The 13226-nt window shown below is 40.3% G+C and overlaps 1 protein-coding gene across 1 annotated transcript in view; it reads right to left on the bottom strand.

Annotated features, from left to right (window-relative positions):
* LOC122562342 (protein shisa-6-like) overlaps positions 1 to 13226 on the bottom strand; it is a 482656-nt gene that overhangs the window by 20572 nt on the left and 448858 nt on the right. The window contains exon 4 of the mRNA XM_043715219.1: positions 3568 to 3693. Within this exon, the coding sequence (XP_043571154.1) occupies positions 3568 to 3693 (126 nt within the window). The remainder of the gene's footprint in view (positions 1 to 3567; positions 3694 to 13226) is intronic.

The raw sequence follows: 13226 nt of genomic DNA on the forward strand, positions 1-13226 counted from the left end.
ACCCCTCCCCCCCTACCTTTTATCTCAGCCCGCTTGGCACACCAGCCTCATTCCTGAAGAAGGGCTTATGCCCAAAATGCCGATTCTCCTGTTCCTCAGATGCTGTCTGGCCTGCTGTATTTTTCCAGCACTACATTTTTCAACTCTTTAACTCAAGGCAGCATTCAATCAAATATGGCATCAAGGGAGCTCTGGCAAAACTGGAATGAATGGTAATTGGGAACAAACTCTCCCTTAGTTGGAGTCATACCTGAAGATGAGTGTGATTGTGTAGGTCAGTCATTCCAGTTTCAGGCCATCTCTGCAGGAGTTCCTCAGCGTAGTGTTCTAGGCTCAACCATCATTAGTTGCTTTTTTAATGACCTTCTCCACATCATTCAGTCAGAAGTATGGATGCTTACCGATGCTTGCACAATGTTCACCACCATTCATGGTTCTGTACATACCAAAGCAGTCCATGTTCAAGTACAACAAAACCTGGACAATATCCAGACTTGGGCTGATAAGTGTCATGCCACTCAAATGCCAGACAATAACCATCTCCAATAAGCCATATTCTAACCACCACCCCTTGACATGTTACCTTCACCGAATTCCCCACTATCAACATCCTAAGGTATTACCGTTGACCAGAAACTCAATTGGACTTGCTAAATAAATACAGTGGTTGCAAGAACTGATCAGAAGCTCAGAATGCTGTGGTGAGTATCTCACCTCCTGACTCCCCAAAGCCAGTCCCTCATCTACAAGGTACAAATCACAAGTATGATGGAATATTCCCCATTTGCCTGGACGAACACAAATTCAAGAACAACATCCAGGATGAATCAGTCCGCTTGACTATCACAACCAAAAATGCTCCTTCCAATGCTCAGTCGCAGCAGTGTGTACTATCTACAAGATGCACTGAAGAAATTCAGCAAATATCCTTAGGCAACACCTTCCAGACCCATGACCATTTCCAGTTAGAAGGCCAAGGATAGCAGATATATGGGAACATCAGCCCCTGCAAGTTACGATCCAAGCTACTCATCATCCTGAGTTGAAATATATCGCTGTTCCTTCACTGTCGCTGGTTCAAAATCCTAGAATTTCCTCCCTAAGGTCAACCTATATGAAATAGACTGCAGCAGTTCAAGGAGGCAGCTCACCACCTTGTCAAGGGCAACAAGGGATGGACAATAAATGCTGACCCAGCTAGCAATGTCCACACTCCACAAGTGAACAAAGATAAAGTTGCATAGAGCAAAGAAGCCCTTTGAAACAGACTGCTTTGGTCCTTGAAGCTCCTATGATGGTAGACCCTCATGTGATGGTAGACCCTCATGAGTTCACCCACTCTGCCCAAACCGTCATTTGGGACACTTTTCCTGACGTGGGTGCAATGAGCTGAGAGACTTCCAAGCACTGTACATCCAATTTGGAATGAATGTCCAAGCCTGAATTTCGAACAGCTCCATAAAGCTAGTTTCATTCTCTGATGCACCAGACTATTGTGTCATCCTAGGCCTAGAAGAAGATGATTTCAAAATGAAACATGAAGAGGTAAAATATTATAACTTACCATTCAAACAATTCTCTTTTATGCTGTGCAGTAATGAACAGAGATATCTTTAATCTCAATTTATGATAGTTTGTTATATTTGCATCACAAATGTAAATGTCACCGAAACATTAACTTCATAGGGATAATTTTCTGACTACTGCCACCCTTACCATGCAGAAGCAAGCCATTCAGCCAATATCTATCTCTCTAACCTTGCATTTTTCATCTCTAAACCTGCACATCTTTGGCATGTGGGAGGAAACCTACAAAGACATGGATTGAACGTGCAAATTCCACACAGACAGTTCCCGAGGGTGGGATTGAACTCAAGTCCCTGGTACTGTGAGGCAGTAGTGCTAACCACCGAGCCACTATGTTGCTCACGTCCGATTCTGATTTTCCATTGCAACCTTCTCTGATTCAAACTTAATACAATACCAATAGCAATCTAATTTGCAACCTGTGATTAACTATGGACTGGTACCCATTTGGAGAAGAGTCAAAACTCCAGTAGACTTATCCAACTAATTGATTTGGGCCACAAATAACTCCAGGTAGGCAGATCACGAAAACAAAAGGACAGAATGTAAACACACTGTTTTTCTCAAATGATTTCCTTTGGAAACTTCAGATGCAAGTTTTATTTTTTTCTAGTACCAGATTGGAATACTTTATTTTCAGAGAATGCTATTTTTGGCAAATGTGAAATCATTAAGTGTTTATGAATGACAGCTCAGAATAAAGTGGTTGGCATGGTGGCTCAGTGGCCAGCACTGCTGCCTCATGATGCTAGCGACCTTGGTTTAGGTCCACGCTTAGGTGATGTCTGCATGGAGTTTGCATATTCTCCCAGTGTCTGCATGGGTTTCTTCTGGGGGTTCTGGTTTCCTTCCATAATCCAAAGATGTGCACGTTGGGTGGTTTGGCCAGATTAAATTGTCCACAGTGTCCAGGGATGTGCAGGCTAACTGAAATAGCCACGGGAATTGCAAAGTGATAGAGTAGGAGGGTGGATCTCGGTGGGATACTCTTTAAAGGGTTGGTGTGGGCTGAATGGCCTGCTTCCACAATATAATGATTCCTTATTTTTCAAAAACAGGTTAAAACTTGTAAAACACTGTTACATCTCTAAGTATTGATGCATTTGACCCTTTTTATCTGCAAAAGTAAACTGTGGGTTTGTTACTACAGCCTTGATATTCCTGTTCGTGACAATATGCTATGAATATTTCATCTGAGCAACAACAGAAAGTCAATACAACACATCACCAACAGCAGCTGGTCACCTAATGTATGTGCATTCTTCACATGCACAAAAGCTCTGCTCTTTTCACATAGCAGGCAAGCGTTTGGAGAACTTTCTTGAAGATTCCATGCAGGCGCAAATATAATAGATATATCTTCATTAAAGTTTTAAGCTGCACTAACAAAGCATCATACTTGACATAAGCATGTGAAAAGATGACTTAGTCTGTTGCTCATTACATTTTTGTGAAGCTGCTAAAAAGGAGCCATCCAACATTTTGCAAGCTTACCTGAAAACATTTTACTGAGAGAGATGAAAATGAAAAATTTACAGATAAATGTTATAGATCTGATTTAAATGGATCTGTTAAATCATTAGTTTTGATTGTAAGCTGTAGGATGATTAAGTAACAATGTTTAATACCTTTTCTTGAAATTACTGTTCTTAATTTTAGCTAAGGTGCTGACTGATTAATTTCAAATGAGTTAAAATTAAAATGTAAAATGCAGTTGAACACATTAATCTTTTTCCATGTTATTTTGCATGGTGTATTCTATGAGGCTTTTTGAATTCAATTCTTAGATTGCTGCAGTTTAAGGTATGTTTATGCTTTTATTAGAATTGTTCAGTGACAGAGTTTAAATGTGTACTGTGTGCTTGAGAAATGGGGTTAAATATTCATGGCATCCTCCTGCATTTGGAACATTGTTCCGGGTAATGGGTAATGTGGGAAGGAAGGGAGGTCAGGGCATGGAAGTTGAGAAATTTGACATACCAAGGGATCCAAGTTCTCTGTATCTTTGGGGAAACCTCTGAACGTTTTTGGCCTCCCAGTCCAGATATGCAATTTGTTCCTTATGGCTTGTTGGTTTGGAATATTGGAAAGGATCTCTGAAACAGTCTAGAAAAAAGGAAAAGGAGTGGAGTCAATTCTGCCCGTCATGAAAGACTGGCCTACATATCAACAGAAAAAGGGCACTGAGTTAGAATCAAACTTTTGGTTTGAAAAGTCATCACTTGGACATCACTAATTTCTTTTGCTTCCCTACACCTTTCAAGTACAGGTGCAAGCTGACCTCCCATTTCCCTGATGGATGGTGAGTGAGCACCCCCTTTTCCTTGATGAGATTATTATACAGTTGACTCGTACTTTGCATGAGAACACTTACTGGTTCCATTATTAATCAGCCAAGAGACAGGCCACATGCCTGTTACCGTACTTCATGATGTGTTTTTGCACATTTATACTTTCAGACAACAGTAAATTATATGACCAATGAGTGCCATTTTATTCTGTGCATGTAATTGAGGGCTAAAAAAGTCATATTTACATATCTGAGTAGCAAGGAAATAATTCCATAAATAAATTATAACCAAACTGAGCAAGTTGAAGTAACAGGTATACTGACATGATGATATAAATACCAATGCATTCAGTTCCTTCAACAGGGATCATCATTTTAAACAATTATGATCTTTGTATAGCCATTAAATCTACATTTTTTTTCCCAACATCAGATATGCTTGTTCAATGTTTGGTGAACATTTTTCTTGTGCAGCACCAGTTGGCCATTTTGCATTTTTATTTCCAAAATGGATTTGGATGGTCTCTGTTGCCACAGTGACCACAATTTTTATAACCGTGAATGGTCTAAATAAAACAAGAATTGGAAGAGGCATGGGCGGGTGGGGGGATAACAATAGTGTGAGGGTACAGAGGATAGATTTTTCTCATCAATTCTGTTGATGGGTTTGTGGATAAGGTTTAAAAAAGGCTGTTAAGTTCAGCACTGATCTTACAGAATGGTAGAGTCAGCGAGAGAAGTCAAATAGTCTATTTGTGCTGCTATTTCTTATGCTAATACGATGAAACATATTGTCCAGCTCATACCAAAGGCCTGAAACTTTTCATACGGCATTCACTTCGCAAATGGCTTTATTAAAGTTCCAGGGCATCCAATTCCAGAATATGTCACAGACTGTATGATTTAATTTCATGATGTTTGTATTAGGCTTAATCTCTTGCCTTTTGTTCATTTTAAATGGACATACAAGCAGCTCTGTTGATCTGAGGCCTCTTAAAGGGGAAGAAGCTTTGAACTACAGTTCTTCCAAGATTTATACCATGTTTCTGGAACTGTCATATTTCTTTTAATGATTTAACAATTCTTACTTTTTTACTTGCAGCAGCTACTTTGGGACTTTTTTTGGGACTTAATGCCATTGCTCCATAAACTCTGTTTTTCAAGCCAGTGCCAAAGATGAACCACTGCTGATACAAACTTCAGACTCAGGAGATCCATGTCAGAACCTTGTTGTCCACAGTCATCATAAATCTTCTCAATGAAACTGAAGGTCTCTATTATCATAAACTCATCCTGTACTGACTGGTTGTAAACTGAAATGCCCAGCAGTTGATGAATGCCTCCATCAGCAGAAAGATTAATCTCATCTCCCTTCCCACTAAAACTGTCCAACTTCATGACACTGCGGCATATGATAAACTTTGTATGTTCCTGATGTTGGCCTTGTAGATACCTAACAGATCTCTGCTACTCTTGTGCCAGCACTAGGATGTTTATCGCCACTCTTGCCTTAACTAGCCCCAGTCTCTCAACCTCAAAAAGTACCTCCTCTTGGGATGGGTGTGGGCTGTGATGGTAACTTGTAAAGTAGGTGTTTTATGCTGCTGCCTTGTTCTGAGGCTTTCAGGAACAAATGTTTCAAGCCTACAAATAGACAAAAGGTAGAAATGTTAGAATACCAAGCAGTACTCACACCTTCATGTAGGAAAGGATCATGGAGGTAATGTCTGATGGATGTATTGTAGTTCTTTGAGGAGGTAATGAGCAAATTAGATAAAGGAGAGCCAGCAGATGTGACCTATTTGGATTTCCAGAAGGCCTTTCACAAGTTGCCATACAGAAGGCTGCTAAATAAGGCAAAGTCAGCATGGTTTCATCAAATCTATTAGAATTCTTTGAGGAGGTAATGAGCAGGTTAGACCAAGAAGAGTCAGTGGATGTTATCAACTTGGACTTCAAGAAAGCCTTCAACAAAGTGCTGCACGGTAGGCTGAGATAAGGGCCCATGGTGTTACAGGCAAGGTACGAGCATGTATAGAAGCCTGGTAGTCTGGCAGAAAGCAGAGAGTGGGGATAAAAGTGTCTTTCTCATGATGGCAATCAGTGACTATTGGTGTTCCTCAAGGGTCAGTGTTAGGACCACAACTTTTCACTTTATACATTAACAATGTAGATGAAAGAACTGAGGGCATTCTAGCTAAGTTTGCAGATGGTACAAATATAGGTGGAGGGATAGGTAGTAATGCTGAAGTGGGGAGGCTTCAGAAGGATTTAGATTAGGAAATGGGCACAGAAGAGACAGATGGAATACAATTTAGGAAAGTTTGAGGTCATGCACTTTAGTAGGAAGAAGTGAGGCAGAGACTATTTTTTAAATGGGGAAAAAGTTCATAAATCTGAAATGCAAAGGGACTAGGGAGTCTGAGTCCAGGTTTCTCTTAAGGTCAACTTATAGGTTGAGTTAATAGTTAGGAAGACAAATACAATGTTGGCATTTATTTCAAGAGGACCAAAGTATAAAAGCAGAAGTACACTTCTGAGGCTCTATAAGACTCTGGTCAGACCACATTGAGAATATTGTGAGCAATTTTGGGTCCCCCCATACCTTAGGAAGGATGTACTGGCCCTGCAGTGAGTTCAGAGAAAGTTTGTGAGAATGATACCAGGAATGAAAGACTTAATGTATGAGAAACGTTTGAGGACTCTGTGTCTATACTCGATGGAATTTAGAAGGATGAGGGGGTGATCCAATTGAAACTTATAGAATACTGAACGATGGCTGAATGGCCTAATTTATACTCCTAAGTCTTATGGTCTTATGGTTTAGTGGTCTAAATAAGATAAGCCTCCGTGCTGTTAGTGGCAAGGTACTGGCATGGAAAGCGGATTGGCTGACTGCTAAAAGGCAGAGAACTGGGATAAAGGGGTCTTTTTCAGAATAGCTGCTGGTGACTATTGGGGTTCTGTTGGGGTCAGTATTGGGACTACAACTGTTTCACATTATACATTAACGACCTGGATGAAGGAAGTGAGGGCATTGTTACTAAGTTTTCAGATGACACAAAGTTAGATAGAAGGATAAGTAGTGTTGAGGAAGTGGAGAGGCTATAGAAAGATTTGGAAAGGCTAAAGAGTAGGCAAAGAAATAGCAGATGAAATAAAATGTAGGAAAGTGAAAGAAAAGGTTTTGGGAGAAAGAATAAAGAAGTAGACTATTTTCTATATGGGGAAAGGCTTCAGAAATCTGAAGTACAAAGGGACTTGCTAGTCCTAGTTCAGGATTCTCTTTAATATCCTTTGCTTTTTCATACATGAGGTCTACACTTCCTGATTAATGTCATTTTTTGACTGCTCTTCTAACTGATTTTATGTGTCTTTTATGTTTCTCTTATTATTATTTAAGTGTCTTTATTTCAGCTTTGTCTTCTTCAGTACTGGCATCTTCCACCTCTTTCTTTCATCATTTGTTTTAGTCATAACCTGCGATTTCCTGATTTCTTTGCTGTCCAAAGCTCTATCCTATTTCTCTCTCATTCCTTGACAGATTCTTTAATCTGTTTCCATTGCTCATTCACCTTGGTGATATCTATGTCTTTTCCAACTCAAGCTTTCTTTACTTCATTTCCAAATTCTTCATTTAATTCATTCAGCCTTTCTAAGTTCCTGTTTCTCCTGTGTATTCCCGCCTTAAATCTTCTTCAACCAGAGGATTGTTTCAATTTTCACAACTTAAAAAGAGCTTGTTTTGATGCGTTGTTGTGAGACTTGGACATAAGGGGGTTGCCAATTGGTTTGGATGAAACTGCAAGGAAACAGCCAACATCACCAGAATCAAGGTCAGATTCCTGCAAAGTCATCTGCGGTGGGTGAGCCACATTGACATTCACCTGTCCGAGATTATGTTATGTGGACACCTGACCACTGGGAAACAGAACACACGGGGCCCACACAAATATTTCAAGGACTCCCCAAAAACATTCCCATCTGTATGCTACATCGAAACTGACAGTGGAAACAGCAGTCCTTAGATTGTGACCTCTGTAGATGCTATATTAGGAGTACTACAGACAACTTTGAGACTGAGCATGAAATAGAAAAGGAGGAGAAGGACAGATCCAGCTGCTCCCAGCAACAACTATACCTTCACTTGAGCTCAATGTGGAAGAATCTGTCAATCCCAGATAGGCCTGATTAACAATCAGTGGGTCTGCAACTGATGAATACAACCTTCCTAAAATCTTTGTACATAAAGAATTGCAAGAGACAGATAAGACATGAATTAATTGAATGATGGAATAAACTCAGAGGGCTGAATGGCCTACTCCTGTTCTTACGTCAAGCCTCTGGAGATGCTAATGTGGAAGACATTCACTTGTAAGTTGCAACTTGAGTGCCTTACTGACAATAGATATAATTGGATGAAAAAGCTATATAGCCTGCTTGTGCACTTAGCAAAGTCAAGCAGTTACAGTTTGTGGCATGTATTCTGGGGCTGCCTGTCATTTAAGACGGTTGGGAAATTTTATTGTGCTAATTTCTTTAAACTTGTTAAAACTTATCTGGGCCAGGATTCTGTTGGGTTGACAGGGTGTCATCCATTGCTCAGAGAACTGACAGAGAACCCCTTTTGGTTTTGTGGGGAATGTCTAATGGAATCTGACCATAATTGAATCAAGTATCCTTCAGAGACTGAGTTGATCTTTCCTGGGAATTCCTGCGATAATTGAGACAACTAGTCTGCTAAACCTGCAAGCCAACTGAAAGCCAGCAGTTCACTGTTGCCTCCAGTGTCAGAGGTGTTGTGGTGGCACAACTTCCACAAGGGATCACAACGGGACCTCCAGACCATGGTTGAGCAATAAATGTGTCAGTGTTGAGAGTGTGTTGCTGGAAAAGCACAGTAGGTCAGGCAGCATCTGAGAAGCAGGAAAATTGACGATTCGGGCCGGAGACCTTCATCAGGAATGATCAAGTTCCTGATGAAGAGCTCGGCCCGAAATGTCGATTTTCCTGCTCCTTGGATGCCTCCTGACCTGCTGTGCTTTTCCAGCAACACACTCTCAAGTCTGATCTCCAGCATCTACAGACCTCACTAACTAGTGTTAGGTGAGGGAGGAGGCCAAGGTGGTGGCTTCCAGCAGATCCCTCAGTTTGGCACAATACTCGTCTCCTGTAAGTCAGCTGGCAAACCCAATATTTTCTGGCGGGTACCCTCTGAGGGCACAGATAATCTCCGCAGCTGCCATCTAATTACTAAATCATCAGTAAATTGCGGTGAGTTCAGGGATATTGGGCATCAATTGACTCAGAGATTAATTGACATCCTGACACAACCAGGTTGGAATCTTGCATCATTCCCTCTGCCCTCTGACTTAATCAGGGATTGGATAAGTTGTTCCTGTCGTTGAGAGACTTAACAGCCCTTTGTACCTTTTCCCAGATGAATAGAATCCAGGCTAGATATGACTGGCAGGACACACTGCCATCTCTGCGGAGTGGTGTCAAAGGGATAAGATTGCCTGTATTCACTTCATGTAGTCGTCTACCATGTCAACCGTCAAATGGTGTGAAACCTATAGGGTCATGTTTGTATTTCTATATTATGCTCATCACACGTATATTCTTGACTGTAACCTCTCTACAAAAGATAGGCAGATAATTAGGAAAAATCCACTAGGGATCTTCAGCCTTTCTCTTTTTGTTATAGAGAGACAATTGGTTATACAGATGGAGAGGCACCACTCCACTTCAAGCATGGTAAGGATGAAGAGGCAGGTCCGAGGACTACCTCAGCTGGAACAGCAGTTGAACCTTCACTACCAATATTTTCCTGAGCTATCAGTTTTAAATATGTAGCCAGCTGAGTTAACTGACCCTGTCCACAGGGGTATAAACTATAAAAAAAACCCGTAATTTGTAGCTTTCATTCGCCACTGTCATTTTTAAGCTTGAAGTGTAGCTCCCTCTTAAGAACTACATGTTTATGGGTATTCCTTTCTCCAGGTCCAATTAGATTGTCAAATAAGGTTGGATTGTTGCAGGTAGCTTTGGAGAATCATTGAATGAACTATTTCTGGAGGCTAGGTGGAACTGAGCATTTCACTTAGTGCATGGGATGGAGATTGTACCCAACTACTACTTGCCATTTTAAATTCTGTTTTATCTCATCTTTTATAACTCATGGCACATAGCCTTAGGAAGGAGTGTGAGTTTGAATCTTTTACACTGTATACTATTCAAGGCAGAGGAGCAGTGCTAGGGTACTGTCCATCAGACTTCATATTGTTGTTTACATAAGCTTCAGATTTTAGTCCTTGAAGGTACAGATTCCTTTTGCCTTGTTTGCACAAACTATGCAATGGATAAATATACTCTGAGGAAGAGAGAACTTTGATACTGGCAGTCTTGTGCACTAAGCCCACGGTCTGTAACAAGGAATGATATGTATTTATTTTTGATTCTAAATGATTTATTGACAAGTTTCTGCTTGTGACAACACTTCATTTTCTTCTACTTTAAACTCGTCCCCTGTAAACAGTAGGTGGTTGTAGCATGCTTCTGCTTGGACTTTGTGCTAGGCCTGCAGTTTACCATGAATGAGCTGCAACTGTTCAACTTCCAGCATTGTGGAGTTGTGTGTGGGAAATCATATCTCACTAACTTGGTTGAGTTTTTTGAAGAAGGGACAAAGAAGATTGATGAAGGCAGAGCAGTAGACATCGTTTATATGGAATTCAGCAGAGTGTTCGATGAAGTTCCGCATGGTAGAATGGTTAGAGTTGGATCACAAGGAGTACAGGGGGAGCTAGCCATTTGGATACAAAATTTGCTTGAAGCTGGAGGTAGAGGGTGGTGGAGTAGGGTTGTATTTTTGGACTGGAGGCTTGTGGTGCTTAATCCTGTGCTTTTCATCATTTATATACATGATTTGGATGTGAATATAGGAGGCATGGTTAATGTGTTTGCAGATGACACCACAATTGATGATGTAGTCGACAGCAAAGAAGGTTATCTCAAAGTACAATGACACTTAGATCAGATAGGCCAATAAACTGAGGACTGGCAGATGGAGATTAATTTAGATAAATGTGAGGTGTTGCATTTTGGTAAGGCAAATCAGGGCAGGACTTACACAGTTAATGGTAGGTTCCTAGGGAGTTTTGCTGAACAAATGGATTTAGGGGTTCAGGTACATAGTTCCTTAAAAGCAGAGTCGCAGATAGACAGGATAGTGAAGAAGGTGTTCGGTACACTTGCCTTTATTAGTCAGTGCATTGTGTATAGGAATTGGGATGTCATGTTGCAGCTATACAGGACATTGGTTAGACAACTTTTAGGATACTCTGTTCTATTTGAATCCCTCTGCTATAGGAAAGATTTTGCTAAACTCGAAAGGGTTCAGACAAATTTTAGAAGGATGTTGCCAGGGTTGGAGGGTTTGAGTTATAGGGAGAGGCTGAATAGACTGGGGCTTCAGAGGCTGTGGGGTAACCTTTATAGACGTTTATAAAATCATGAGGGATATGGATAGGATGAATAGGGGAGCCCAAAACTAGAGGACATAAGTTTAAGGTAAGAGGAGAAACATTGAAAAGGGACCTGAGGGACGTTTACACGCAGATGGTGGTGTGTGAATGGAACAAGCTGCCAAAGAAAGTGGTGGAGTGGGTACAATTACAACATTTAAAATCCTTTTGGGTACATGAATAGGTGGGGTTTCAGGGGATATGGGTCGAAGCTGGCAAGTAGGACTAGATCAGTTTACAATATTTAGTCAGCATTGATGGATTGGACAGTAGAGCTATTCATACATTGAGGAGGGTAATGGGGTTGGGGATGTGGGTGCTGATATGAGCTAGTGGGGGTGGGATAGTGGAATTCCTCCAAAGAAACTGTCCAATGTTCCCTTGTCAACCTGATAGCTCCAAACAGATTAACTGGTCATTTATCTCATTCTACCTGTGGAATCTTGTGTGCAGGTTGCATGATGCCCTTGCCAGCATAGCTGCAGTAATTTCAATTTAACATTCTCCACCATCTGTGAAATCCTTTGAGGTGTGGTGGGAGGCATGAGATACTATGCAAATATAAGTTATTTTTCCTTCATAGACAACCATTCTTCACACTTCCAAATAATGGATCTGTTAGGGTAATGCATGCATTACTCAATGTCAAATAACAGTTTTGCAGAAGGTTTTGGTTAGATATTTAGAAGATCGTTTGTGATTCTACTGCCAGCACTATTAATTGAGACATACGGCTTGTTTAATTGCACTTTGCATTGAATCATTTATAAACCCAAAAAATCTACAGATGTAAATACAGTTTAAATGCGCATGCTTTTCAAAATGAGACCGCAGAAACAAGTCTAAAAGCTGCAATGCCACAATATGTAAAAAATTAACTAAGTGCTCTCTCTACATTGTTTTTAACAACTACTAATTTCTTTCTCTACAAACATACTTTTCATTTGAACATCAGTTAAGTAGGAAAATTATCTGGTGCAGATCAGTGCCGCATTAAGAAAAAAAAACAAATGCCTTATAAAAATGACCTAACAAGTCTTATATATCCTTGCAAAGTGGAAATGAATGAATGATGAGAGGGCACTGGTTAATGAGTGTGATAATTCAGCAACTGGAGTTGAAGAGATCTTTTGAATGAATCGACAGAATTAAGATTGGGAAAGTCTCATGAAACAGTTAGCATTGAATCGAAAAATTAAAATGAACGAGAGAGGAGAATAGTGAACAACAGGCAGTGCCAATGAAAAGATCAATTGAAGAACTAATAAAACAATAACGGGTTTATGTGGGAGTGATAAAAGTGTTGATGAAGACCTGAATTAGGAGGGTTGAACAGATATTTGACTTCCACTTTATTTTAATTATTACATGTATGCTTCACACCAACCCTTCTCCCCCACCCACTCACTCACACACCCACCAACTCCTTGCCAAGCGGATTGGGCAAAACTCTAAATCAGTATCATGTATGTAACAAGAGAATTGGTATTCAATTTATTAGAGGGGTCAATATGTGATAAGAAGCAGGGCCTGAATTAATTTATCCCTGATTGCTGAAAGAAATTACAGATGTCTGGTATACCCCAAGTAAAACCTGTTGGGAACTGTTGCAGTGCAAACAGTTTGGAAAGAAGTACATTCAACACCCATCCCATTATGCAAAAGAAACAAAGTCAATCAATCCAGTGATCTACATATCAATTTTGGGAAGTTAATGAAAGCCACCTTAAGAGAAGTCCCATGTGAGCACTTAGAAGATTCTTAATTAGAGAGAGTGGTTAATATAGCTTCCAAAAGCACAGGTCATGTTTGACAATACTGAT

Source organism: Chiloscyllium plagiosum, chromosome 24 (assembly GCF_004010195.1).
Source record: "Chiloscyllium plagiosum isolate BGI_BamShark_2017 chromosome 24, ASM401019v2, whole genome shotgun sequence".
Lineage (NCBI taxonomy): Eukaryota > Metazoa > Chordata > Chondrichthyes > Orectolobiformes > Hemiscylliidae > Chiloscyllium > Chiloscyllium plagiosum.